The 26756-nt window shown below is 68.6% G+C and overlaps 3 protein-coding genes across 6 annotated transcripts; 2 read left to right on the forward strand and 1 right to left on the reverse strand.

Moving 5' to 3' along the window:
- The first annotated feature begins 2001 nt into the window (after window positions 1-2001).
- Window positions 2002-14104, forward strand: SEMA3B (semaphorin 3B). Of its 2 annotated transcripts, none has more exons than XM_042799796.1 (18): window positions 2002-2338; window positions 8923-9050; window positions 9839-9996; window positions 10083-10145; window positions 10234-10353; window positions 10435-10528; window positions 10618-10737; window positions 11023-11168; window positions 11277-11391; window positions 11495-11564; window positions 11650-11794; window positions 11904-12123; window positions 12213-12304; window positions 12447-12488; window positions 12598-12755; window positions 12842-12897; window positions 12983-13122; window positions 13201-14104. In XM_042799796.1, exons 2-18 carry the CDS (start codon window positions 8951-8953, stop codon window positions 13639-13641), a joined length of 2280 nt encoding a protein of 759 aa, XP_042655730.1. In that variant the 5' UTR covers window positions 2002-2338; window positions 8923-8950; the 3' UTR covers window positions 13642-14104. The 2 variants fall into 2 exon arrangements, with proteins under 2 accessions (XP_042655730.1, XP_042655731.1); XM_042799797.1 differs by lacking the exon at window positions 2002-2338 and adding an exon at window positions 7028-7073.
- Window positions 14105-15123: 1019 nt separating this feature from the next.
- On the reverse strand, window positions 15124-17316 carry LOC104358453 (2'-5'-oligoadenylate synthase 1). Its single transcript, XM_032984314.2, has 6 exons — window positions 17079-17316; window positions 16610-16904; window positions 16356-16531; window positions 16032-16273; window positions 15808-15943; window positions 15124-15725 (listed from the first exon to the last, which is right to left on the reverse strand). The coding sequence occupies exons 1-6, from the start codon at window positions 17289-17291 to the stop codon at window positions 15210-15212; spliced, it is 1578 nt and encodes a 525-aa protein (XP_032840205.2). The 5' UTR covers window positions 17292-17316; the 3' UTR covers window positions 15124-15209.
- Window positions 17317-20314: 2998 nt separating this feature from the next.
- On the forward strand, window positions 20315-24246 carry IFRD2 (interferon related developmental regulator 2). Of its 3 annotated transcripts, XM_042799827.1 has the most exons (12): window positions 20315-20378; window positions 20590-20706; window positions 20833-20917; window positions 21076-21200; window positions 21279-21436; window positions 21647-21697; window positions 22046-22215; window positions 22313-22418; window positions 22653-22790; window positions 22925-23053; window positions 23129-23224; window positions 23370-24246. In XM_042799827.1, the coding sequence occupies exons 1-12, from the start codon at window positions 20351-20353 to the stop codon at window positions 23448-23450; spliced, it is 1284 nt and encodes a 427-aa protein (XP_042655761.1). In that variant the 5' UTR covers window positions 20315-20350; the 3' UTR covers window positions 23451-24246. The 3 variants fall into 3 exon arrangements, with proteins under 3 accessions (XP_042655761.1, XP_042655763.1, XP_042655762.1); XM_042799829.1 differs by lacking the exon at window positions 22313-22418; XM_042799828.1 differs by lacking the exon at window positions 21647-21697.
- The last annotated feature ends 2510 nt before the right edge of the window (window positions 24247-26756 follow it).

Raw genomic sequence — 26756 nt, forward strand, 5'->3', positions numbered from 1 at the left:
ACCCTGCCTGCACCCTGCACCCCGCCTGCACCCCGCCTGCACCCCGCCTGCACCCTGCCTGCACCCTGCCTGCACCCTGCACCCTGCACCCCGCCTGCACCCCGCCTGCACCCCGCCTGCACCCCACCTGCACCCTGCACCCTGCCTGCACCCTGCCTGCACCCTGCACCCTGCCTGCACCCTGCACCCTGCACCCCGCCTGCACCCTGCACCCTGCACCCCGCCTGCACCCCGCCTGCACCCTGCACCCCGCCTGCACCCTGCACCCTGCCTGCACCCCGCCTGCACCCTGCCTGCACCCTGCCTGCACCCTGCACCCTGCACCCCGCCTGCACCCTGCACCCCGCCTGCACCCCGCCTGCACCCCACCTGCACCCTGCACCCTGCCTGCACCCTGCCTGCACCCTGCACCCCGCCTGCACCCTGCACCCCGCCTGCACCCCGCCTGCACCCTGCACCCCGCCTGCACCCTGCACCCCGCCTGCACCCCGCCTGCACCCTGCACCCCGCCTGCACCCTGCACCCTGCCTGCACCCTGTGCCCCGCCTGCACCCCGCCTGCACCCCGCCTGCACCCTGTGCCCCGCCTGCACCCTGCACCCTGCCCCCTGCCTGCACCCTGCCTGCACCCTGCACCCTGCCTGCACCCTGCACCCTGCCTGCACCCTGCGTGCACCCTGCACCCTGCATCCCGCCTGCACCCTGCCTGCACCCTGAACCCTACACCCTGCACCCTGCCTGTACCTGCCTGTACCTGCCAGCACCCTGCCTGCACCCCGCCTGCACCCTGCACCCAGCCTGCACCCAGCCCCCAGCCTGGCCCCACTGGGGCTTCCCACCGCCCCATCACACCCATGTGCCCCCAGGCCTGTGTCTCCCCCCAAAGCCCTGTCCCACACCCCGCCGTGGGGCAGCCCCAGCCCCTCTTGACCCTACCCGTGGGAAGGAGTGTCCATGCCTCCAGGCACCTCCCCAGTGGGGGCCACCCGCACCCCAGGGCCCCAGGCCCCCCACGAGCCACCCACGGAGCTCAGCCCTGCATGGCACCCCATGGCTTTGCCCGGCACCATGCAGCACGGCACAGCGAGTGGCACAGCCGCGTCCCTGCCAGCCCCGGGACACCTCGTCCCGCAGCCCCACGGGCGAGAGCCCGGCTCAGTGGTGGGTCCCCCCATGCCCCTCTCCTCCAGGCTCCCCCGCGGCCGCCCTGGGCCCGTTTGCCTCTCTCCACAGCCAGAGGCTCCGCGGCCTCTGGGGCAGCCGTGCCGGCGCCTGGCCACCATCACAGCAGAAAAGATCATTTTCCCGCCTGCAGATGGAATTTCTTTATTAAATCGGTGCCCGTCGCCTGCCGTGCCAGCGCTCCCTCACCCTCACGCCCTGCCAGCGGGCAGCCGGGCTGAGCCCGAGCCTTTCGGGGGCTGGGGCAGGCCGGGGTGGTGGGCCACCCTCCCCACTCTGGGGACAGGCTTGGTCCTGTCCCAGCCCGGCACGCTGCCCACCCCGCTCCCTCCAGCTGAAGTCACCCCAGTGTGTCTGGCCATCAGACAGACCTTTTTTCTCCCTCCTGCCCTGTCTGCGCGGCTCCTGCCGGGACAGATGCGCCACATCCCCAGCTCCCGGCGTGCCGGGTGGGCGAGAGGATCCGTGCGGCTCGAACCGCCTCAGCCCAGCTGAAAGCTCGTTACACATTTACCCCGCGTTAATGAGGCGGCACGGGCTGCTCCCGGCCTTCGGACCACAGGGATGCGTTGCAGGCAGCCACTCGGCCCCACAGCCCTGGCGGGGCAGGGCTCCGGGGGTCCCACGGGGTGAGTCCCCCGGGGTATGGGCACTGCGGTGGCAGCCACGTCCCCTTCCTCCTCCTCCAGCCCCGCTGGGCCAGGCTTTGCAGGAACAGATGAGGCGGGGGGACTGCGCCAAGCGCCTTCGCCCTGGCACCCCTCCAGGCAGGGACAGGACCAAGCTGGCAGGGACGGGTCCTTGGGGACGTCGGGATGCGATCAGGGACCCAGGGCTCACCCATGCCTCTCCCAGCACAGGCAGAGGGGGTTGGCGGCACCCCGGGGAGCCCGGGGGTCCCAAAGGGCTGTCCCCAAGCGGCCAGCCAGGTCTCTGGGTGCACAGAGAGGACACGGGACACAGTTGCCTTTTGTTGGTGCCGGCCCCGGGAGCAGGGACCGGGGCTTTGCGTCCCCTCCCTCCGCCCCCGCCGCTGGCGGGACTGGCGCCCGGCACCGGGGATTTGGGGTTTAAAGAGCAGGCGGCGGCCGCAGCCCCAGCTTACCCGCCGGGCGAGGAGGCAGGCGAGCTCCGGCAGAGCCCACGCACCGTAGCAGGTGAGATGGCGGCCACGGGGCACCGGGCTGCTCCGCTGAGGGGGACCGTGGGATCGGGGGGCCGGGGCAATGAAGTTCCCCAGGGGGTATGCCAGGTCCCTGTCACCCTTTGGTGGGTGCTGGGTGCTGGGGGGCTCAGACACGGTCCTGAGAGGGAAGTGGAGGCATCACCGGGCACGTGTCGCCTCCTCGTCCCCGTCACCCCACGGCTGAGTAGGGACCCCCAAACCATGTCCCTGCCGGGGTGCCCGGGGTGAGCGCTGCTGCGTTGAGGGGTTCCCCAAGCGATGCCCCTTCCCCAGGCACTGGTTTACAGGAAAGGGGGGTTCACCCAGTGCCCTCCCACTCCGTGCTTGCGGGCTTGGCCCCGGGCAGGGCTTGCCCTGGCTGGCACCTGGGCGAGCTCCGAGCTGTTCGGGGAAGAGGGGAGCCCGACACTGGGCACGGGGCTGGGCAGGAGCGGGAGCCGGGCCAGCAGACAAGGCCCTATTGTGCCGCGCCGGGGCCGCCGGCTCGCCCATCAATAGCCGCATTATGCTCGGTGGCGGCCCCCCCAGCCTTCCCAGCCGCCGTGGCTCTGCGGGAGCACCGTGGGAGGCGATCTGAAGTGGCTGTTGTGTTGGGGGGCCAGGGTGAGAGGAGGAGGGTGGGCAGGGCAGGGTGCTGGGACCCTTCCATCACTGCCTGGCTGGGTGCTGTGGCGGCGGGATGCTGCGCTCCCTGGTGCCACCGGTTTGGGGGCAAGATGCTCTGGATGGGGAGTGAGCCGGCTCGGGGGGCACCTGGGCACCCCTGTCCCTGCTCCCCTGCCCCCACCATCCCACCAGGCATCATCGCCTGTGCCCAATGGGTGGCCGTGGCTGGGCCACGCTGCTGGGCACTGCCCTGGGGCAGGGGTGAGCAAGTGGGCAGCAAGGGGCTGACATCAGCCCCAGGCACAGATGAAGCCGGGCCAGATGAACGGTCCCACGTGCTTCCCAGCAAGACACACCCTGGCTAAAATTACCCGCCCCATGGCAGGGACACCAGCCTATTTTTAAAGCCTGGAGGAGCTGCATGCCACTGGTTGGCGTGGCGCTGGGCAGGGTTGGGGGGGCTGGGGCAGGGCAGAAGGCGGGGGGGGGTAAACCAGCATCCCTCCTGCCCCCTCGCAGGGATGAGGAGAGGGCCAGGCCAGTGGCAGAGAGCCTGCATGCCGCGTCCCACGTGCTGTGGCTCTGCTGAGGCTCCTGCCCCGCTGGGATGGTTTTGAGGAGCTTCAAGATCAGCAGTTATCAGTGCATGGGACGCAGCCCCTCTGCCTGCCCTGGAGCCCGGCTGCCGGCAGCCACAAAGCTGAGGGCAGACCGTAACCCTGGGACAGCAGGATGGGGCCCTAGAAGCCCAGGATCCCTCCCTTTCCCAAAAAGCCATTGTGCTGCACCAGGAGGATGGATGCCTCCTTCTTCATCACCACCCCAAAAGGTTCACTGTGCACCCCACAGCTCAGTCCCACAGCCGGGACACCCGATGATGGCACCCCAGACATGCTCAGGCACTGGGGTGCACCCAGCACCCCACAGCCCCTGGGCAGCCTGGCTCAGCCCAGCACAGGTTGGGGACAATTAAAAAGGGATTAGCTGGGCTACACCAGCATGGCACTGCCAGGAGCCGGTACCTAATCCCAGCAGGAATGTGTCGGGGCCACGCGGATCCCTGCCGCAGGGGTCTCGCACCAGTGTGCTATGAGGGGGGGGTGTATAAGTAGACGGGGTGTGAGCCCCGAGCTGGTGTCCCCCCAGGACATCACCACCACGCCGCACTACGAGGAGGGAGCTGGCTCAGGCACGTTTGCTCACTGACAGCCTAGGCACTCACACCGGCATGCTTGGCTCCCCATCGGTTCCCTCCCCTGCCTGGCACATCCTCTGCTTGTACCAGGAACGTAGCGGCCACCCGAGGCCTGATGCCAACCCGTGGCTTGACACCATGTGCCACAGGGACACGCAGCCACTTCCCAGCCAAGCCAGGTGTGCTGGTGAGTCGACACCAGCACGCCCATTAAAGCGGTGATGGGAGAGACCCCCACAGTGTTCATGGCACGGCAGGGCTCACCTTACCCCCCTGGAAAGGCCACAGGCTACAGTGGGGAGCCCGGCTTGGGATGGGGAACCAGCCTGGCCAGGGATGGAGGAGCCACACGGGCAGCTGGCCCAGGTGGCACGAGGAAAACTACGGCGCTGGTTGGCACAACTCAGCTCACCTTGTCCCCCCGGGTTTTGGCCGGCCCCATCCATGATGGCTGCACCCGGGTGGAGGGGGCTCCCTAGCCCACAGGGAGGCAGGGGGGCCACCCTGCAGCCCCCTCGTTCTGGGTCACTCCGCAGGTCCCTGCGGCATTGTCAGGGCTCCCCTGGCGAGGCACCACTCCCACTTGGCGTGCAGGATTTGTCCCCATCCCGGTGGCTAACAGATGCCCATCCCAGCCCATCTCCCTCCGTGCTGGCCCTCCAGCAGCCGCTGGTCCCGGTCACCCGTCCGATGGCACGGATACATCCCGCACCCACCGGCACAGGCGGTGTGGGAGCCGTTGGCCGCTGCCTGCTGCCGCGTCTCCCCCCGGGGAGCCCTGCGGAGGCGGAGAGGAGCCATTTCCTACCGCAAACACCGCTGGGGGCTCGGGTGCTGCTGGCGGAGCTACCGGTGCTCACCGGAGCCAGAACTGCTGGGGGAAATTTGGCCGAGGCAGCAATCCCTGGGTGCGGATCTGCCGGCGGCAGGCAAGAGATCAAAGAGCGAAGGTGCCGGCACCTGCTCGCACCGCCGGCGGTGACACCCCCGCGCTGGCGGGGGGCCAGGCCACCGGCACCCGGCCACGCCACCCTCCACAGGTCTGGCAGCGAGCACAGGGATGAGGGCAGGATGCTCCTGGCAATTCCGGTGCCAGCTGGGGACCGTCACTGTGCCAGCGCCCAGCAGCTTCGGCGCTTGCGAGGAGCACGGGGCAGGGAGGGAAGGGGTGGCCGGTGGACGACGTGGCGCATCCCTCCCGCGCCGTTTTTTCCGGGATGGAAGCCCGGCCCTTCTGACTCCTGATGGTTTCTCCAGGCAGAGCTGCTGCCAGCGAGGTCCCCGCAGGGCTCCGGGGCTGGGGTGACAGTGACGCCACCCAGTCACCTTGCCACGCATGCTGGGAGTGGTGCCGGGTGGGAAGATCCCTGCTGAGTGGAGGGAAACCGAGGCACGGCGCTGGCAAAGCCCAGAAAGGTGCCCACTCTGCAGGGTTGGGCACAGCGTCCCTGTCCCCACCGTCCCAGGATGGCAGGCATTGGGCAGTGTCCCAGGTGCCCAACCCTGTGCGGGCCACCCAGCCCAAAGTCCTGCTGCGGCTCCTGGGCAAAGTCTTATGGCAGAGTAACCCAGTAACCCCTGCCGTACAGGTGCCAGCCGCTCCCCTGCCACCCGACCCCATCCCCTCACCGTCCCCGTCCCCTTCGCTGCCCGTGACGCTGGGCTGGTGCTCAGCACCGTGACACAACCGGGAGGGGAACAAGCAGCGGTGCTGGGGCAGAGCCGGCCCGCCAGCGTGCCAGCATGCCTGTGCCGCTGGGCAGTGAGACGGAAGGGCAATGCCCGGGCACCCCGCCTGGCACGGCTCCTCCTGCCTGCTGCCGGCCTGCCTGCGCCTGCCTGCACGGCTGCCGCTGCCCGCTGACCCCACGGCCTGCCTGCACCTGCACCCGCTGCCTGCTGGCACCCGCTGCCTCCCCACTCACGCTGGACCTGCCTTCCCGGAGTCCTGCACTCGCAGGAAGGAACAGGCAGGGGTGCAGGGACGGGGGCAAGGTAGAGGGTGGCCCCCAGAGCAGTCCATGTGTCCCCCTACCCCCCCCACGCTGAGCCCTGCCCGCCGAGGCGCGCGTGGCCCCGCTGCCGGCACCGCTCGGCACTTGCTATTCTTGGCAGCGGTGGCTGGAAAATGGGAGGCAGTGGAGGAATTTTGTTTGCTCCGGGCTGGGCCCGCGCCAGACATCTGGGCTGCAGCTGAGCAGGGCGCGGGACTGGCCCCCCGCCACCCCCGGCACGGCCCCCGGTGCTCCCCAGCACGGCCTCAGCACACCCCGGCACAGCCCCCGGCACCCCGTGCCCGGGCAGGCAGCACCCTGCCCCGGGGACGAGGTGGCTCCACCACTCGTGTGCTGAGCCACTCGTGTGCTGAATGTGCCGTGCTCAGCTCTGCTTTGGGGGCAGCGGGTGTCATCGCGGGTGTCAGCTTGGGTCACGGGGGGTGGCCGCACAGCTCTGCGTGTGTGTGTGTGTGACTCTGCGTGCTTGTGCCTGCATGCGAGTGGGAGTGGGTGTGCTTGCACGCGTGTGCGTGTGTGCGTGCGCCTGGGCGTTTCTGCACGTGTGCGCTTTTGCGCGCGCCTGTTTACAGATGCGTGCGTGCCAGCGTGTTTTCGCACACGCGTGTGCGAGCGCGCGCGTTCGCACACGGGCGCGAGTGCCCGTGGGTGCCCGCCCGTGCGCGCGCGAGGGTGCCTGCGCATTCGTGCCCGAGTCCGCTGGCCCGCGCGTGTGTCCCCGCACACGAGTGTGCGTGTCCGTTTGCGTGTCCGTGCCCGTCCGCGTGTCCGTGTGCGTGTGCACCCCCGGGCCGCGCCCCGCCCCGCCCCGCCCCGCCGGGGCCGCCCCGCTCCCTCCCGGCGGCCGCGGAGGGCGGGGCCGGGCCGGGCCGAGCCGAGCCGGGACCCAGGTGGGTGCGGGGGGCCGGGCAGGGTGCGGGGGCTCTGGGGGTCGGGGGGTTCCCGGGGCCGCTACGGGGTAGGGGTGTCCCGGGCCGGGGTCTCTGCGCTGCCGTCGGGGGGGTCTGCCCGGGCTGGCACCGGCGGGGCGGGCGGCGGGGTCGGCGTTCCGGTTGGCCCCGGGAGGCTGCGGGCTGCGTCTGCCCGGGCTGGCACCGGGGGTCCTGGGGGAGGCTGAGTCCGTGGCGGGGCTGGCGCTGGGGGGCTGGGTTGGCACAGGAGATCTCGAGGGATGGGGCTGGCCGTGCTGGCACTGGGGGTCTGCGGCGCTGCCGCTGCTCCCCCCCCCCCCCCCCCCCGCCCCTCCGGTTCCCCTCCAACCTGTTCCCCCTGTGCCAGCATCGAGTCGGGGGGATCCACGCCCGGGGGTCTGCCCTGACCCCTTGGCGGGCGCTGGCAGGTGCCAAGCAGGCAGGAGAACTCCTGGTGCCCCCGCCACGGCCCTCGCTGGCCGGCAGCCCGGAGGGGCTGGCAGAGCCCGGCGGGTCCCCCGCCTCATCTCAGCACTTCTGGAAATGCCATTAACGCCTGCCGCCCTCACGCCAGGCCGCCGGGCAGCCCAGCCCCGCGGCACTGTGCCCGGCCGGGGCCAATGCCCGCTGCCTGCCCGGGACTTGCTCCCCACCCTGCCAGCCCTGGAGGGGGCTGCCCCTGCCCGCAGGAGCCCAGGGCAAGCCCTGGTCGGCCAGCCCGGGCGGCAGGCTGACGTGCCCGGATCTGTGCCGGGCACTGCCACGCACATATGACCCTCCAGCTCGGCACCCACCATGGCCCAGCTCACACCGGACCTGAGCGGGATGTCAGAATGTGGGGTGGTTGTGCTGAGCCCCGGTGCCACGGTGCGGCTTTGGTTGTCACCAGTGTCCTGGTGAAGCCCCGGTGGCTGTGGCACGGGTGGAAGCCGTCGGCTTGGCCGGCGTGGCCGGGCTTGTGCTTCGCACGTGGCACGGGGAGGTGCCGGCTGGCACGTCCCGGCTGCCTGCAGCTGCCCGGGGCTGCCGCGGCGTGGCCGGCGGGCGAGGCGGGGATCTGCGTCTTGGCACGGTGCTCGCGATAACCATCGCCTCCTGCTCCCCAGGGGAGAGCGTGCCGGTGCCAGAGCTGGAGGAGCTCTTCCCTACCCCGTGGTGGGCGCCCATGAGGGTGGTGGGCAGGCTGGCATGGGCCCCTCCGGGTGCTGTGGGCACCTGTGTGGCCAGAGCCCCCCCTGACCTAGCTCCCGTTGGCACGGTGGTGCAAGGAGGGCCAGAGGCCAGACAGCGGGGGCTGTAGCAGTGAGGGAAACTGAGGCACGGGAGTCCATGACTCCCATGATGGCTGGCTGACCTGGTGCTTGGTAGCCTGCTGCCTGCTCGGGGTGCCCTGTCTGGCTACCATCACCCCGGTGCTTGCCCCGTCCTTGTCCCCTTCCCCGCAGGACAGCTCTGTGCTTGCAGGCTGGAGCGGGCAGAGCCCAGCACCCTCAGGAAAGGCATGGGGAGGGCTGGGTGCTGCTCAGCCAGGCTGCCTCAGTTTCCCCATGGGCAGGAGCAGGAGGGCTGATTCCAGAGCCCCTTCGGTTCGGGGTGAGATTAATAGGGGCTTAAAAACCAGGGAGGGAGCAGCCAGCCCATGTCCCCCCCCCTTAATCACCAGGTCAAGCCCAGTGCGGGGATCCCCTTGTGCTGTGCCAGCGTTGCCCTGTGCCGATGCGCGAGGCTCTCCAGACCCCATCGGCAGCGCCGGGGAGGGATCGTGGTCTGGGGGCTGCGGCGAGGGGGGGGCTGTAACCCGAGCTGAGGTCTCGCTTCTCTGCCCTAGCCGCGGGGCCACCAGCCAGACCCCAGCCATGAGCCGCACGCTGCTCCTGCTCCTGCTCCTGCTGCGCGGCCCCACTGCCGGCCGCCCCCCGCCCGCTGCCACCCCCCGCCTCAAACTGGCCTTCCCCGGTGAGCGTGGGACACGGGCAGGATGGGGGGGACGTGGGGTCAAGGGTGGGTGTGCCGGTTCCATTTCACCACCCAGCATCATCCCGGGGGGTGGAAGCATCCTGGGTGAGGGGGGGGGGCACAGCATGGCAGAGGGGGTGCAAAACGGCACCGGTGCCGCCCTCCCCGCAGGCTGCCAGGCATTGGCACGGGCTGCCAGGTACCTCGCCTGATGCCAGCCCCCCCAGGGCCACCTGCCTGCGCTTGGGCCTTCGCTCTCGGCCCCCAGCGTGTGCCGGGCTCAGGTGCCCTGCGGTGCACCACGGCGGCACTCCCTAGGCATGCCATGCTGGCTAGCGAGCCGGTGCCGTGTCCCGGCTGGCCACCCCGTGGGCTCCGGCACGGCGCAGGGGGCTTTGTCCGGGCGGCGGGTCCCGGCGAGCGCTCTCCTCCCAGCCTGACAAAGGGCTGTTTGTTCCCGCCGCGGTGGGATTAGCTCCGCGGGGCAGGGAACGGCCCCTTCTCCCCCACCGCCTGCCGCCAGGGTGGGCAGTGCGGGGAATGGGTGCTGGGCTGGCGCGGGGTTGGGTGCTGGGTGATTCAGGGATGGGTGCTGGGTGGTGCGGGGCTGGGCCAGCGCCAGGTCAGTGAACCTGGTCAAGCCAGTGGGACAGGTTTGGGGGAGGGGGGTGGCACGGCAGGGGGGCCACAGCCAGACCCAGGTCCTCCCGGGGGGCACGTGTCCGGGGCAGGGGAGCGTGCCGGGCAGCGGCAGGACCGGGCTGAGCAGTGCCGCCGGGTCCCGGCAGAGCTGCGGGCTCGCCACGGGCTGCGGCTCTTCACGCTGGAGCGCTCGTGCTGCTACGAGGCCCTGCTGCTGGACGAGGAGCGCGGCCGCCTCTTCGCTGGCGCCCAGAACCACCTCCTCTCCCTGGCCCTGGATGACATCAGCCAGCGGGACAGGAAGGTAACGGGGACTGGGGGACGGGGGACACGGGGGCTGGGTGGCCCCGGGTGCACCCCGGGGCTCAGCGTCCCCCTCTCCTCTTGCAGATCTATTGGCCAGCGCCGGTGGAGTGGAGGGAGGAGTGCAATTGGGCCGGCAAGGACATCACTGTGAGTGCTGGGGGGTGCTGAGGGGTGCCGGGGGGGGGGGCACCGGGCATCTGACCCAGCGCCACCTCCCCGTGCCCTCCGCCCCCAGGCCGAGTGCATGAACTTCGTGAAGATCCTGCACCCCTACAACCGCACCCACCTGTACGCCTGCGGCACCGGCGCCTTCCACCCCGTCTGCGCCTTCGTGGAGGCCGGCCAGCACGCAGAGGTGAGGGTGAGCCCCCCCCCAGCACCGCCGTGGCCCCCGGCTGCCACCACCCCCCCGCTTCCTGCCCTTACCCCCCTCCAGGAGCCCATCTTCAAGCTGGACCCCCGGCGTGCTGAGGACGGCAAGGGGAAGAGCCCATACGACCCCCGGCACACGGCTGCCTCCGTCCTCGTCGGTAAGGGAGAACTGAGCCCGGTGCTGGGGGACGGTGCGGCAGGGGGGTGCCGGGGGGTCCCCTGTAACGCTTCCCTTGGTGCCTGCCAGGCGAGGAGCTCTACTCCGGGGTGGCCACCGATCTGATGGGCCGTGACTTTACCATCTTCCGCAGCCTGGGCCAGCGCCCCTCCATCCGCACCGAGCAGCACGATTCCCGCTGGCTCAACGGTCAGTGCCGGGGAGCGGGAGGGTGGTGGGGGTGCTGGCACCCCAGTGTGGCACCGCTGCTCCTTGGAAGCATCGGGGCAACGAGTTCCCCAGGCTCCACTGCCTGCAGAGGGTGATTTGGGGGGGTTCCCATGCCCCGCGCAGAGCCCCAGTGGGGTCCCACCCTCACTCAGCCTCTGCCCTGCAGCTGGGCAAGGGGGGGTCTGTACCCTCCTGGGACCCCAGTGGGTGCCCCGGGTAGCAGAGCTAGCGGGGGCACTGGAGGCGGCACCCCTCTTCCCCCAGAGCCCAAGTTCGTGGCCGTTTTTTGGGTGCCGGAGAGCGAGGATCCTGATGACGACAAGATCTACTTCTTCTTCCGTGAGACGGCGGTGGAGCGGCAGCAAGGGCTGGGCAAGACCAGCTTCGCCCGCATCGGCCAGATCTGCCGGGTGAGAGCACCCACGGGCGGGTGGGCTGGGTGCCGGGGGGGTGCTGGGGGGGGTGCCCAGGGGTGCCCACCGCCGCTGCTGACCGCGGTGCCCTCCCTCCCCCCGCAGAACGACGTGGGTGGGCAGCGCAGCCTGGTGAACAAGTGGACGACCTTCCTGAAGGCTCGGCTCGTCTGCGCCGTGCCGGGACCTGATGGGGCGGACACCCACTTCGATGAGCTCCGTGAGTGCAGGGGGGGTGGAGGGTGGGGGTGTGGGGCCCCCAAGGGCACCCACGGGAGGTCCTGGCACATTGAGGGCGGTGCTGAGGCCCTCCCTGCTTGCAGGGGACGTCTTCCTGCTGCAGACAAGGGACAAGCGCAACCCCCTGGTCTACGCTGTCTTCACCACCTCCAGGTCGAGCCCCCTCCCTGCCGCACCCCCCCCAGTGCTTGGCAGTGCCCCCCTCGCCCCTCACATCGCCCTCTCTCTCTCCCACCAGCTCCGTTTTCCAGGGTTCTGCTGTCTGCATCTACACCATGGCCGACATCCGCCGGGCGTTCCTGGGCCCCTTCGCACACAAGGAGGGACCCAACTACCAGTGGGTGTCGTACCAGGGGCGCGTGCCGTACCCCCGCCCCGGCATGGTACGTGGCACAGGGGCATCCCAGCTGGTGCCACCGGTGGGATGCGGGTACCTGGGGCGGGGGGCCGTGGGGAGCGAGACCCCGCTCAGCCAGCGCCGCCTCCCCGCAGTGCCCCAGCAAAACCTTCGGCACCTTTGGCTCCACCAAGGACTTCCCAGACGAGGTGATCCAGTTTGCCCGGCACCACCCGCTGATGTACAACCCCGTGCTGCCCCACGGCCAGCGCCCCCTCTTCCTGCAAGTCGCCGTGCCCTACACCTTCACCCGCATCGCCGTGGACCATGTCACCGCTGCCGATGGCCACTACGACGTCCTCTTCATCGGCACAGGCATGTGATGACCCCAGAGACGGGGGGTGGGGGGAGAGCTGCGGGATGTCGGGGCCGGGACCCCCGGCCTCACCCCTCCCTTCCTGCAGACGTGGGCACAGTGCTGAAGGTGGTCTCGGTGCCCAAGGAGAGCTGGCACCGCATGGAGCCGCTGCTGCTGGAGGAGCTCCAGGTCTTCCAGGTGAGGGGGGTTCTCCGCACCCCGCAGTTGGCCCCCCACCCCCTCATGCTGCCTGCTTTCCAGGTCGTGTCGGGGTGCTCCGGCTGCCGGGACACCGGGGTGCCCCTGCACTCCCTAACTCCTGCCCGCACTCTGCCCACAGGACGCTTCCCCCATCACCAGCCTGCAGCTCTCCTCCAAGCGGGTAAGGGGGGACCCCGGGGGGCTCCCCGTGTCCCACCGTGGCTCTGCCCGGCCCCGTGCCACGGCACCAGGGTGCTCAGCTCCGCTTTCCCCCCCCTCCGCCTCCCCAGCAACAGCTCTATGCCGGCTCGGCCGCCGCGCTGGCCCAGCTGCCCCTGCACCGCTGCAGTGCCTACGGCAAAGCCTGCGCCGAATGCTGCCTGGCCCGGGACCCGTACTGCGCCTGGGATGGCACTGCCTGCACCCGCTATGTGCCCAACACCAAGAGGTAGGTGAGGTGCCTGCCCCGAGGCCAGGGTGAGGGGCACAGGCCCTTTCTGCCACAGCCCCTGCTCCTCCACCACCTCCCCGCAGGCGTTTCCGCCGGCAGGACGTCCGCAACGGTGACCCCAACGTGCTCTGCTCTGAAGGTGAGCCGGGACTCGGCCGAGGGGTTGGGGGGACAGCCCTGCCGGGGTGGGGGGCTGACAGCCGGGCCGTGTCCCACCCCCCCAGACCCGCGACGGGGCAGTGTGCCCCAGAAGCAGCTCTACGGGGTGGAGGGCAGCACCGCCTTCCTGGAGTGTGTCCCCAAGTCCCTGCAAGCCCACGTCCTCTGGACGTACCAGCGCACCCCGGATGACCCCCAGCAAGAGGTAAGCTCTCCCCGGCCGGGTGCCGCCGGCGGGACCGCGCTGTGCCGAGCTGACCGCCCGTCCCCACGGGTGCCGCAGGTGCAGACGGACGAGCGGGTGGTGCGGACGGAGCGGGGCGTCCTGCTGCGCAGCGTGCAGCGCGCCGACGCCGGCCTCTACCTCTGCCACGCCACCGAGCACGGCTTCACCCAGCCCCTGCTGCGGCTCTCCCTGGAGGTGATCGGCACCCGGCAGGCAGCGGGCACGGCGCCTGCCAGAGACCCCCAGCTCACCGCCGGGGCCCCCAGCCGCAAGGTCTGGTACCGGGACTTCCTCCAGCTGGTGGAGCGCCCGCCCCTGGGGGCTGCAGACAGGGTCTGCCAGCGGCTCTGGAGCCAGGGAAGACCCCCGCCGCTCCCCCGCGCCCACGCTGGACCCCCCGGCCGTGGGCAGGGCGAGGAGCCGCACAAAGCCCGCCGCCGGCGCACCCACGAGGGGCCGCGGGCCGAGCGGGGCCCCCGCAGCGCGTCCCCCTGGTGACCCCGGGGCCGGCCCCGGGTGCCGGGCTCTGCCTAGGAGTGGGGCCGCGGGCAGGGGCAAAGCCCCCACGGGACACGGCCGCCCCGTCGGCAGCACCGGAGCCGGGTGCAGGCAGCGGTGGGGGGCTGCGGCTCCCGGGCCAGGAGGGCAGCCGGGCTGACCACCCTCCCCTGAGGGGCTGCCGGCCACCCTTGCCACGGCTCCAGCCCCGGTGGGGGCACCCGGCCGGCTGCTGGCACCGCAGAGTCACCGAAATATTTATTAACGACTGTTACGGATGAATGTAAACCTGCTCCCTGGCGGGGGGGCGGCAGGGACAGTCTGTGTCCTCCCCGCCCCAGGCATGGCACCGCGGGGCGATGGGGCAGCAGGGACCCCCCCAGGTCCAAGGGGGTTGCGGGCAGGAGTGAGACCCCAAGAGGGGCAGGACAGGCGCTGGTGGGACACGGGGGGCCCAGCAGGATGAGGGGTGCCTGGGGGGGGGGGGGCATGGGTGGGGGGCATGGAGGTGGTGGCCAGTGCCCTGGGAGCAGAGCAGCAGTGCGGGGGGGGGTGGGGCTTGTACTAATTGAGCACAATAAAGCAGAGGATTCAGCTCAGGGTCCCGTGTCTGCCCCAGAGAACACTCGGCGGGGGGGGGGGGGGCGGGCCGGTGCCCTACAGCAGGACCCCCACTGGCACCCTGAGCCAAGAGGGTTGGGGTGCTTGGCAGCACCCGGGGGGCTGGGAGAGGTGAATCCCCATGTGGACATCACCAAGCTCAATAGCCCCCCCCCCCCCGGCTTCTGCACACACGCCACACCCCGAGTTTCGTTTCTGGAAGGTGGAAACCGAAACTGCAGTGCCAACAGCCCAGTGATAAGGCAGTGACAGGAAGCGATGCTGGGGTCGCTGCCTGTCACCGCCTGGGGTGGCACCAAGGTCCCCGGTGACACTGTCACCGGCCATGCCCCACTGCCCGCGGTGACATCAGCACCAGTCATGTCCCAGTGCTGGCTGCGCCCCAGCCCGGGACTCTTGAGCCCCCAGACTGGGCACAGGCTGGTGCAGGCAGGGCCACCCTCAGTCCCCAGGCAGGGCTTGGCGCAGGGTCCCCGTGGGGGGACATCACCTCCTGCACGCTGGGCACCCAGGGGAGCTTGGGCTGGGGAGAGGTGAAGCCCCAAAGCCGGGGAGGGGCACCTCAGCTGTCTGGCAGTGATTGGGGTGGTGGCCCCGGCAAGGTTTAAAAGCTGTTGCAGGCAGGAGCAAGCAAAGGGGAAGCAGATGGAGATGTTTTTTTCCCTGAGGTCCTGGATTGGCACCTCTGATCCCACCGAGCACCCTGGGCTCAGACAGCACCACTGCTTTGCACCTGTGTGTCCCTGTGCTGTCCCAGCAGCCAGTGGCATTGAGGTCCCCCCTCATTCCAATGGGGTCCCCCCTTGACCACCCTCCCCGTGCCCCTTGGCACCATCCCCAACCCAGCGAGCAGCACAAGGATCTACTAAGGCATTTATTTCCAGCGCGACGGGAGGGGGGGGTACAGGAGCGTGGACTGGTGCCTGGGGCAGCACTCAGGAGGGCAATCAGGCAGGGAACTGTGGGTTCTGGGGGCCTGCACCCCCCCGGAGCTTCAGGTTCATGTAGATGGTGCTCTTGGGCTGGATGTCATAGTGTGCCAGCATGTGCTGGTCCTCCAGAGTCCTGGAATCGTAGGTCAGGTACTGCTGGTCGGCCGAAGGGCCCTTGTTGCTGTGGATCTTCTCCTTCAGCTGCCGGACGGTGTCTGTGAGCTGCACCATGTAGGTGGTGGTCTGGTTCTTGTCGTTCTTCACTAAGATCTCGATCGTCTGGGGCTCGGTCTGCAGCAGCACCAGCGTGGTGTTGTAGAAGATGCCGTATGTGGCCAGGGTCTCGCCGTCCTGCAGGACTGGAGTGTTCCTGCCCAGCTCCTGCTGCCTCAGGCGCTGCTTGTACCAGGGGATGTTCCACTCCTTCTCGATCTGCTTCTTCAGCTGCTGGATGGTGGTGTGAGGGCTGACGGTCCTGCTCAGGCTGGTGCCCACCATCTGCTTCACCTCAATTGTCACAAGCCGGGCCGGCTGCAGGGACAGAAGAGGGGGTGGGCAAAGCTGGCAGGGGCTGGGGGGTTGCTGTTATGCCCACAGGCACAGGCAGCCTTACCTGCACATCCCAGGGCTGGGTGTTATTGATGCAGGGCAGCAGGGAAAGGTCTTGGGCAGCTTTCTGTGCCATCAGATCCCACTGCGTGTTTTTGCCCAGGATCCCGGTGGGGTCAGCGGGGTCCAGGATAATGGGGCTGCAAACACAAAGGGCAGGAGCTGCCATCAGCCCCAGGCAGTGCCGTGGGGCAGGTGGCAACAGTTCCCACCAAGTATGGTCCTCACCAGTGACTACGCATCAGGTTTTTGACATGGGCACCGATCTGGGTGTGCTGGAGCGAGTAGTACATCTCCCAGTAGATGCAGATCTCCTGGGGCCGGCACAGCAGCTGCAGCACTGTACGGAAACCCTCAGCCATGTTGAAGGAGTCGGAGGAGCCCGTGCCCTCCTCCCAGGCATAGATGGTCAGCAACTCCAGGGCATACTTGGGGGGCAGGTCAGCATTAAGGTACTGTGGCTTCAGCATCTAGGGAGAAGATGGGGATGGGGGTGAGAGGTGGCCAGGGCAGCTGCTTGGTGGGTGCCAGGGAAGCCGGACAGCCCCTCACCTCCTTGTACCAGTGTTTGACCAGGCGCAGGAGGTTCTTCAGCTTGGCAGGGTAACGCTTCACAAACTTCTTCTGCAGCTCAGTGAAGCAGGAGGAAAACTCCCCGGGGTCACCCCTGGCATTCAGGAGCCCCACATACACCTCCATGTCCGGCTGGGCATCCCGGGTCACCTGCCCTGCAGGGCGAGAAGGGGGTGAGAGCCGCCCCAGCGCTGGTGCCACAGCCCAGCGCCGTGCCAGCCCTCGGTCCTTACCCAAGGCGTCGTAGGCAGGCAGGACGTCCACCTTGATGGACTCCAGGGTTGTCCTGGAGCGGAGAGTGAGGCTGACGGAACGCGGTGTATTGCCAGGACCCTTGTACTGGGGCTCGCTGATGGTCACAGTGAACGTCAGGCTCTGTCTGCAGGCATGCAGCCTCCTCTTGATCAAATCCAGGATATACTTTCTCTCCTGCTTCTGCTGCTCGTAGCTGGAGAAGTGGCTGAGGAAGAGCACCACATCGGCATCGGAGTTGTTCTGCAGAGCTGTGCCCTTGCCCGCCGAGCCGCCCTGCAAAGAGATACCCTGCCCGCTCAGCACTGCTGCCCCTCAGCACAGGGATCGCCCGCCACCGCCCCTGGAGCTGTCAGGGGAAACTGAGGCAGGGCAGGAGCTGGAGCAATGGGACAAAGGGCAGGGTGGCAGCAGTGTTGCTGGCCGGCCCCTGAGCCAGGCAGTGCTCACCTTGACGGTCTTGTGGACACGGATGTTGGTCTCGAAGCAGTTCTCCTTGAAGAAGTCACAGATCTGCTTCACCGTCTGCTTCACCTGCTTGCAGAAAGCAGTACTGGGCTGCAGGGTCTCCGCAATCCAGCGGTCCAGCTGGTTGGCAGGCACGGTCCTCAGCCCGTTCGTGGATGTCACCTGCCCCACATTCATCCTGCCAGATGTGCTCATTCCCTCTCTGCTGCTCGCTCCTGCCTGCAGCAGCTTATAAACCCTTCTGAGCCACCGCCCCGATGGCGTCACCGCTGGGAAGTTAAGGTGGCCCCGTCCCCGGGCCTTGCCTCTCCTCAGCCTCCAGCCCCACGGGAGACTCCTGCCCACAGGGTCCCACGGGTGTCCCCAGTGCGACCGCCGCGAGGGCTGGGAGGGGGCGGGGGGGGGCTGCGCGGCACCGCCATCACCCCAGCACCCAGCTGAGGGGCAGCGGTGACAGCGGTGGTGGCAGCGCAGGCAGCTGCCTGCGGGCTGGGTCTGGGGTGTCTGCGGTGGCACAGGGTGTCCCCTGGGCGCCCAGCTGGCAGGAGGCAGTGTCCCACCACGGGGACGCTGCCCGGGGGCTGGGGGTGCCCTGCCTGCACCAGCGCCTGCCTCTGCCCACCCCTGGGGCTCACGGGTCCGGGCTGGGGCACAGTCACCGCTGGGATGTGGCTTGTGTTGGTGGCACTGTGTCACCCCAGGCAATGGGACATGGCCGCTGCCAGTGCCACCAGGGACTTTGGTGGCACCCTGGGCAGTGGGACAGGGCTGATGCCAGCATCACCAGGGGTCCCGGTGTCACCCTGGGCGGTGGGACAGGCTGATGCCAACATCACCGGGGTCCCGGTGTCACCCTGGGCGGTGGGACAGGCTGATGCCAACATCATCGGGGTCCCGGTGTCACCCTGGGCGGTGGGACAGGCTGATGCCAACATCACCCGGGTCCCGGTGCCCCCCCCGGCAGCGGTACGGACGGGACGCTGCTGCCCGCACTGCCTTAAGCGCCGGTCGCGGCAGAGCCAGAAAACGGGAGTTTCTGTTTCTGCCCGAGTTTCGTTTTCGGTCTCCGCCGGCTGGAAACGAAAGTGCAAAGCGGTCCCCGCGGTGGCTCTGTTCCCCCCTCCCCCGCTCTTCCCATCCCCCACGCGTGGGTGCCGTGGGCTGCCCGGGTGCCGCGGGGTGGGTGGCCGCGGGGTGGATGCCCACGGGCAGCTCCGCTCTCCTGTGCTGGGTCATCCCGGGAGGCTGGGAAGAGCCAAAAAACTGAAATTCAGTGCTGGAAAGTCAGGGCAGAGGCAGGAGGATGGGCAGGGGCTGCAGGCAGGCAGGGACAGCGGGCAGGAGCAGGGACAGGCAGGAACCAGAAGAGGAAGGGGGTAGGGAGGAGGGGCAGGAGCAGGACGGGGCAGGGGGTCAGGGCATGGGCAGGAGACGGGCAGGGGGTAGGGAGAAGAGGCAGGAAGGGGGACAGGGATGGGGCAGCAGCATGTGTAAGGATGGGGATGGGTGTGGGGTGCGTTTGGGAATGGGGATGAGGGTACTGGCAGGGACAGGGACAGGGCAGGGGGAGGAACAAAGGCTGGCACAGGGAAAGCATCAGGACAGGGACAGGGGCAGAGATACAGGCGGGAGCAGCAACATGGCCAGAGCAGGAGCAGGGATGGATGTCCCCACAGAGTGGGTGACAACGCAGCAGGGACCAGGGCAGGAATAGTGGCAGGAGCAGGGATAACAGCAGGGATGTGGGCAGGGGCAGGGACAGCAACAGGGGCAGAAATGGGGACAGGAGCAGGTACTTGGGCAGGGACAAGGACAGAAGCAGGGCTGTGGGCAGGGATGCAGATGACAGGGGCAGGGACACGGACAGGGACGAGTGTCACGAGCATTTCACATCTGGCCCACTCGGCCCAAGGAGCGAGAGCGACAAGAGTTATCCTTTATGCCCACTCGTGGGGTGTCCCAGCCAAACCAGGGCACCCCAAATGCGGTGTCACAGAGGGGCTCCTGCACCCTTTGCCTGTTGGGGTACAGCACTGTTTGACCAGCCCCTATTCACTCCAGTCTTCTTTCCCCATCCCTGGAGCCGGCCTCACTGCAGCTGCTTATCTGGGAGGCCAGATGATAGGAGAGACTCAGGGAAGTATCGGGGTGCTGCTGGGGTGTTGGCCTTATCTTGGGAGTCCAGGGGCTGCCTTCGCCCTTCGTGGCAGGGCTGGCCTCCTCCTCCTCATCGCAATAGTAGCCGTGCCCTACCAAACCATAGCCACGCAGCCTACAACCAAAACTACAGAGGTGCAGATCTTCAGGAAAGTTCCTAGTTTTGTGAGAAACAAGCTCACGTATATTAAAAAAAAAAATGTTTTATTGGGGACAAAGTCAGTGGAGCAAAGAATACAGCCCTGGGTGCAATGACGCGCACCCTGCCCCATCAGGGGCTTCTTTTTTATAAAGCAACCAGGAGATTTCATTGACTGAATGAAAATGGCGGCTTTTCTCCTCTTTACAGCTGCGCAGTTCCTTTTTCTTGGTTTCTCCGAGGCTGTCTCTCTCATTCCTTTTCCACTGCTCTCTGAGGGAGTTGGGGGGGTATGAAGTCCAGCTTCCTCTTCATCAGGAGTTCTTCGCTTAACCCTTTTCTGCTGGCTTCCATTCCTCCCCAGCCCCCCCATCCACGTTCCCCTTTACATGACACCTAACCACAGACCCCACCCCCCCCATCCTCTTGCTTGCCCAACTCCCCACAATGCCCAACCATATGCCTAATTTGTGATCAAAAAAGGCTTACTTAACTGTTATAATTTTAACAACACTAATTTAATAACAGGTTTAGCCTAACTCCATAGAAGTAGTTGTTTAGTTACTTTTAGGGAAAACAAAATTCTTCTGTTACTTCTCACAGTTTCCTGCTGCCAATACTGATGGGTACAACAGTTGGGGAATGAGATTTTCCTAAGGATATGCGGGCAGGGGCAGTGACGGGCCAGGAGTGGGAACAGCGACAGGAGAGGGGCGGGGGAGGCCCGGGGAGGTTTTAGCGGGGGTGGGAGTCACCCCCGGGCTCCATCCCCACCAACCAGACCCGGGGGCCGCGCTCCGCCACCGCCCCGCACCGGGGGGGGAGTGGGGAGTGGGGAGTGGGGCGCATGCGCAGACGGCGGCGGGCGCTCCCAGAGGGAGCCGCGCGGGGCGGGTGGGCGGGGCCAGGGGCGGGGCTTCCCGCCCGGGGAGGGGCCAGGGGGGTGCGCGCGCCGGCCATGCCGCGCTCCCGCCGAGTCGCGCGCCGTGAGTGCTTGGGCGGGGGGGGTGCGGGGTGCGGGGTCCCCTTCCACGGGTGGGGGGGCGGCACGGCGGGGGCCGGGCCACCCTGCCCTGCCCTGCCCTGCCCTGCCCTGCCCTGCCCTCCTGTCAGCGGGGCGCGGGGACCCGCACAGGCCTCCGGTCGCAGGGGCCCCGGTCTGACGGGGGCCTGTCCGCGACCCCCCCCCCCCCGCAGGCGGCCCCGGCAGCGCCCGGGCGGGCTCGCCCGCCAGCGAGGAGGAGGCCGGCAGTGAGGTGCTGAGCCACTGCAGCAGCGCCAGCGAGGGGGCCAGCGCCGCCGAGGAGGGCGCAGGTGAGCCCCTGGGGGCCGCCCCGTTCTATGTGGCCCCCCCACCCCCTCCGTGGGTGGCGGGGGTGCTGCCGTGGGTCCCCGGCTTTGCGCCCGGGCACCTCCGTGACGCGGGTGCCACCTCGGCAGGGTGCGAGGCGGCGGGGGAGCAAGGCCAGGAGGAGGAGGCAGAGGACCGGCTGAAGGAGCACATGGACAACCTCCTGGACAAGAGGTGAGGAGCGGCTCTGTGTGTGTGTCTGTCTGTCCGTCCCCCGTCGTCCCCCCCCCCCCCCCCGGGACCACGCGTGGCGCGTTGCCCATCCCTGCCCACGCGGGGACGTGCCCTGTCCCAGGCCGCCCCACCCTGCCACCTCCCACCGTCCCTCGCAGCGCCAAGACGCGGCAGGCGGCACTGCAGAGCCTGCGCCTGGCCTTCTCCTCCAAAACCCTCTCCGAGTTCCTGCTGGAGCGTCGCCTCATGCTCACCGACTCCCTGGAGAAGTGTCTCAAGAAAGGTCTGGGGGGCTGGCGGGGGCTGGGGGTGGCAGGGCCGGTGACCCGTGTCTGAGGGAGGTTTCTCATCCTGCCTGCAGGTAAAGGGGAGGAACAGGCACTGGCGGGCACCGTCCTCACCCTCCTCTGCCTCCAGATGGGCTCTGGCCCGGAGGGGGAAGAGGTGTTTCGCAGCCTGAAGCCCCAGCTCGTCAGCGTCCTGACAGACAGCACGGCCAGCCCCGGCGCCCGGCAGAGCGTAAGACCCCGGCCCCTTTCCTCTCAGTGGTGGGCAGAGCCCGGGAGATGCTTTTGAGGGCTCCCTGCGCCCACGGGAGGGCGGCAGGATTGGGTGCTGCGGGGAGCAGTGGGGTTAAGGAGCACCCCAACCCTGCTTCCCCTTGGTTGGGCGCCGGATCTGACCCGGCATGGCCTCCTCTGACTGCCTTTTCCCCACGTCTCTCGCCAGTGTGCCACGGCCCTGGGCATGTGTTGCTACATTGCCGCTGCTGACCTCGAGGTAACTGTGCCGGGGTGTCATCCGTACCCCTGCCAGAGGGCACCCTGGGGGCTGCCGTGCCGCCCACCCTCAGCCCACGGTGCCGGGGCAGCTTGGAGCTGAGCCACGGAAGGGACACGGGGACATCAGTGACAGCCCAGGCCCCTTTCCTGGGCAGCGTGGAGCTGAGCTGGTGGGGAGGGAAGCCTGCCTCACAGAGATGGGGTGTCCCAGGTGAAGGAGGCTCTCCTGTCCCGGAGAGCTCCTGGTGTCCCTGGGCAGGGTGGGTCCCCTTTGGTCCCCAGTGCATGGCTTCACTGTGGCGTCCTCCTGGCAGCTGTGGCCTGACAGGCGGGTTTCCCCCTCTAGGACCTGGTCTCGTGTCTGTCCTGCTTGGAGGGCATCTTCAGCCTCCCCAGTGCAGGCGAGGGGGGCTCAGCACCCACCCAGCATGGCCCCCTGCACTGCAGCGCGCTCCAGTCGTGGTCCCTGCTCCTCACCATCTGCCCCCCCTCCCACATCAAAAGCATCTTGGACAAGTGAGTGGGGCGTGGGGGATGCGGTGGGGGCTGGTGGGGGGGCAGCCGGCTGTGGAGGGGGGGAGCCCCTGACTGCCCTCCTGCCTTCCTGTCCCAGTCGCTGGCTGAAGCTGCCCCCGCTGCTGGCCAGCAGCAGCGTCGCGTTGCGCATCCTGGCCGGGGAAACCATCGCGCTGGTCTTTGAGCTGGCCCAGGATGTGGAGGTACGGTGGGGCGCTGGCGGGGCGGGCAGCGGAGCGGCGGGGAGCTGCTGGCACCAGCACCCTGCCCGTGCCCCAGCTCAGCTGGCGCTGACAGCGTCAGGATGCTCCAGGCTGGTGTCACCAGCCCGGGCAGAGGGGCTGGCCCTGGCGATTCTCCGGCCCTGTCCTGGCGGTGGCGGCTGCGAGCAGTGCCTGGAGCCGCCTCCCCTCCAAACTCCCCTGATTTTTCCGCAGGAGGACTTGTGCCACCAAGATACAGAATTCCTGCGTGCCCAGCTCAAGGTCCTGGCTACTGAGAGCAACAAGTACCGAGCCAAGACAGACCGACGGAAGCAGCGCTCCATCTTTCGGGACATCCTGCGCTTCATCGAGGTACCAGAGGCTGGCGGTGCCTTTCCCTGCCGAGCCCGTGGCTCTGCGCTGCCTGGTGATTTCCCTCTGCTGAGAACCAGGGGACGCACAGGGCTGGCGCCCAGGTTGTTGCTAATGTCCCTCTCTCCGCTCAGAGCGGGGAGTATCAGGAGGAGACCATCCGATTTGGCCTGGAGTGCATGTACCTGGACAGCTGGGCACGCCAGCGGACCTACCAAGCCTTTAAAGAGGTGCTGGGCTCTGGCATCCGCCACCACCTCCAGGTAGGGGCCGGGCGGCCATGCCTCGAGGGTACCGGGCCAGTGCCAGCGGGTGCTGACAGGCCTCTGCTTCCGCAGAACAACGAGCTGCTACGGGAGATCTTTGGCCTCGGGCCCCCCTTGGTGCTGGATGCGGCTGCTCTGAAAGCCAGCAAGGTCTCCCGCTTCGAGAAGGTGGGTGCCGCCACCCAGATTTGTGCCCACAGTCCCCTCCCGTGCCCCCCTGGGCTCCAGCCAAGCACTTGAGTGTGGTGGGTGCCGAGGGGAGGTGGGCAGAGGGGCACCCCCTTAACCCATCTCTCCTTCCCTCCTCTCCCAGCACCTCTACAACTCGGCTGCCTTCAAAGCCCGCACGAAAGCCCGGAGCCGGGTGCGGGACAAGCGGGCAGACGTGCTGTGACGGGCGGACGGGGGCAGAGCCCCCAGCCCACCTGGACTGCAGACCCAGCACTGTGAGGGGCAGGTGCCCCCAGCCCTCGGGCTTTTATTCGTGTACAGCAGAGTATTTAATGCCTGGAGCTGCCTCGCCAGGGGCTGCCCCCTCTTTTATTTTTTTAACCAAAAAAAGAAGAAGGATAAAAGAAAAGTGTGGGGGGGAGGTGGTGGCGTGCTGCTGTGTGCCTGCTCTGTGTCTGGGGCTCTGCCTGGCATGGTGGGAGGGGGTCTCACAGGGCTCCTGCAGCCCTTTTTGGTGGCAGGGCTCGTGTCCCCCCCTCCCAGGGCGCAGTGGGGTGGCCTGGCACAGCCTGAAGGGCTGGGTGGGAGGGCAGAGCCACGCAGGGCTGTGGGACAGCTGGCCCTGGTGTCTGTGCCGGGTGACGGGAGCACTCCCCCAGCTCCCCCCCCCCCCCAGCCTCGCCAGGCACAGCCCCTGCCTCCGCAGCCAGCCTGGCACCCCAGGGTGGTGGCAGAGCGGCAGGAGGGGGGGGGCAGGCTCTGCCCAGCCCTGCCAGCTGCCCGCTCTGAGCCCTTTTCTAGCCAAATGCTTTATGTGAAATAGTCCTCTTGTGGGAAATTAATTATGGGGGGGTGGCACAGCAGGGCAAGTCCCAGTGCTGCCTGTGCAGTCTCAGGGGCTGCTGCCGGGGCGGGCATGGGGCCGTGCCAGCTGGGAGTGCCTGCCACCCAGGGAATGTATCTATGGTGGTGATTTTCTAAGACTTTCTTTATAGGAGGTAATTAAAAGGCTAATTGGAGGGTGCCTTCTGCCTTGTTAAGAGGAAGGGCTGTCACTGGGGTGGGTGCCAGTCCTTGCAGCCCTGTCCCTTTCTCTCGCAGCCTGGGGTAGGGGCCAGGATTGCCCCAGTCACCCCCTTGCGCCCCGTGGGGTGACGCTGCCGGGCCTGAGTGGGGTGGGGGGTGGAGGGGGGGTGGTAGCTCTGCCCGCTCCCCTCCTCCGCCCATAGGTGCCCCTTCCCATGGCGGGGGCCGGGAGCAGCTCAGCGGTGCCCGCCGGGCTCGGTGCTGGCGTTGAGGCGAGCCCAGAGCTGCCCGCTGGCTGCCCACAGCTGGTGCACGGCGTCCTCCTGGCTCTCCAGCCACTGGGCCAGCACCCGCACCGACTGGCTCTGCAGGACTGCGGGGAGAAGACAGGGACACGCTGGGGACAGGCGGCCTGGCCCCCCCCCCGCAGCCCACCCACCCCCCTCGCCCTGCCCAGTGCCACGTACCACTCAGGTAGATGGCCAGCGTGGCCAGCACCAGGCTCGCCAGGGCCAGGAGCCCCAGCAGGGCCAGGAGCAGGGGGTGGCTGGCGCCGAGGCAGGGGCAGGGGCTGGCAGCTGGCACGGGGCGCAGGGTGGGCAGGAGCAGCGGGGGGCCGGGGGGCACGGGGCGAGGCGGGGGCCGGTGCAGGCTGCTGGAGGGAGCCGGGCCGTTTCCTGCGGGCAGGGGAGAGAAGAGGTCAGAGCCCAACCGCCGGCACGGCCGGGGCTGGCACGGGCCCCCCTCCCGGTGCTCTCACCCTCGGTGCCCTTCTGCCCGCCCGAGGCCCAGTGCAGGTCGCTGATGGACTCCACGGGGCGCAGGCTGATGGCTCCGGGCTCGCTGCCGTCGGGGTCCCCAGGCTCTGCCGGTGCGGCACCCTCGGCCCTTCCCATGCTGTCTGCCGGGAGTGGAGAGGGTGAGCGTGGGCCCTGCCCGCAGCCCCTGCCTGCCCCGGGCACCCCTGCGGGGACCAGGCCCTTCCCGGAGGTGACCCCCAGCTTTGACACCAGCCCGGTGCTGTGCCGGGGCGGGCAGCCAGCGCCCGTGTTCCCTTGGCACAGCCCTGCGGCCGCGGGCGGGCGAGCGCTGGCTGTGCCCCCCCCCAGCCCCAGCGCTGTCATCGGAGCAGTTAGCGGGCGTCTGGTGGCCACGATCCCAGAGCCTTGTTAGTGGGGCTGGAATCTGGCCCTGGCTTGGGGGCAGGAATGTGCCACCCCCCCCAGCCCAAGTAGCCCAGGCACTGGGGGGGGCTGGCTGGGACTCCCCCGGGAGCCCCGGCCTGCGGCATGGCTCGGCTTGCCCTGTGGGCACCGTGCTCGTGTGCTGCTTGGGGGTACACAGGCGGAGATGTGGGGTGCGTGCTGTGTCAGGGGGTCCTGGTGTCCCCCACCCAGGTGGGCACATCCCCCATGGGAGCAAGGGGGCTTTTTGGAAGCAGGCGTGGCTGCAGGACCGTCTTGGGAAGCAACTGTGCCCACGCTGGGGTAGGAGGAAAGGATTTTCTTTTTCTTCTGGGCGTTTGCATGTTTCCCAAGCAGCAGGCAGGGCCCGGGCGCCGTGCCCGCAGTAGGGCAGGGTGGCACTGTGCCCACTCCCAATCCCTCCCGGGGTCAGTGGCGTGTCGCGGGGCAGCGTGGCGCCGTGCCGCTGCTGTCGGGTTGGCAGGCGTTGGGGCTGGGGGGCCTCAGCTGCTGCCCAGGGTCCCCCCGGACCCTCTCCAGGGCCCTGCCTTTGGCTTGGGGGATGGCCCAGGGGTACCCCCCATCACCCCTGCATCTGCTCCCCACCTTGACTGGGGGGGCATGGCTGGGCATGCAGGTTTGGCATGTTGGGCTGTGCCAGCTAGCTGCCTGCCCCCTCCCCAAACCCTGCTGCCCTGCGCCTGCAGCCCTCCGGGACCCCTGTCTTCCCCGGGCAGGCATCTCTGCCCGCAGCCCCTGCAGCCAAGGGCAGCGTTTGGCCGCTGCTTCCATCCCAACCCCATGGCCCGGTGCCACCCAGTCCCCCCCAGGGTGCCAGGGCCCCCAGCAGCCCCCCAGCCTACCTTCTCCAGCCTCCCTGGGCATGGCTCCCTGTGCCCTGCGCCCGGGCAGCGTGAGTGGGCAGCGAGGCGGTGCGGGGCCCCTGGGAGACGGGCACTAGGTTCCCGGTGCGCCAACTGCGCCGCTTAAAATAGGACAGTGAGAAACACGGTCGGGGGGGGGAATAAAAATAGCCATGGGGAGGGGGGCCCGGCAGTGCGGTCAGGGCTGCTGGCAGCATGGTGCCAGCATGGCAAAGGGATAGCAGCCTGTGGCAGTGCCCTGTGTCCCCTTCCCAGGGTAAAGGGGCTGCCAGCTCACCATGGGATCAGGGAAGAGCCTGTGCAGGGAAACTGAGGCACTGGTCGGCCCGTCCAGAGCTAAATGGGAGTCTCTGCTGCCTCTCAGCGGCAGCAGCAATTGTGCCCAGCCTGGGGCACTGCGGAGCCCCTCCAGCTTTGCCCACAAGGACCACGCCA

Source organism: Tyto alba, unplaced genomic scaffold, assembly GCF_018691265.1.
Source record: "Tyto alba isolate M040663 unplaced genomic scaffold, T.alba_DEE_v4.0 Super-Scaffold_3, whole genome shotgun sequence".
In the NCBI taxonomy this organism is placed as follows: domain Eukaryota; kingdom Metazoa; phylum Chordata; class Aves; order Strigiformes; family Tytonidae; genus Tyto; species Tyto alba.

What these genes read in the sequence shown, in the direction of transcription:
- LOC104358453 (XM_032984314.2), bottom strand. Translation starts at nt 17,291, where the DNA reads ATGAGCACATCTGGCAGGATGAATGTGGGGCAGGTGACATCCACGAAC. An exon ending in GCCTGCCTACGACGCCTTGG is followed by an intron (nt 16,532 to 16,609) that starts GTAAGGACCGAG and finishes CTCGCCCTGCAG; the next exon opens with GGCAGGTGACCCGGGATGCC. An exon ending in CCCAGCCCTGGGATGTGCAG is followed by an intron (nt 15,726 to 15,807) that starts GTAAGGCTGCCT and finishes CTGTCCCTGCAG; the next exon opens with CCGGCCCGGCTTGTGACAAT.
- SEMA3B (XM_042799796.1), top strand. Translation starts at nt 8,951, where the DNA reads ATGAGCCGCACGCTGCTCCTGCTCCTGCTCCTGCTGCGCGGCCCCACT. An exon ending in GCTGTCTTCACCACCTCCAG is followed by an intron (nt 11,565 to 11,649) that starts GTCGAGCCCCCT and finishes CTCTCCCACCAG; the next exon opens with CTCCGTTTTCCAGGGTTCTG. An exon ending in CGGATGACCCCCAGCAAGAG is followed by an intron (nt 13,123 to 13,200) that starts GTAAGCTCTCCC and finishes CGGGTGCCGCAG; the next exon opens with GTGCAGACGGACGAGCGGGT.
- IFRD2 (XM_042799827.1), top strand. Translation starts at nt 20,351, where the DNA reads ATGCCGCGCTCCCGCCGAGTCGCGCGCC. An exon ending in GACAACCTCCTGGACAAGAG is followed by an intron (nt 20,918 to 21,075) that starts GTGAGGAGCGGC and finishes CGTCCCTCGCAG; the next exon opens with CGCCAAGACGCGGCAGGCGG. An exon ending in ACATCCTGCGCTTCATCGAG is followed by an intron (nt 22,791 to 22,924) that starts GTACCAGAGGCT and finishes CTCTCCGCTCAG; the next exon opens with AGCGGGGAGTATCAGGAGGA.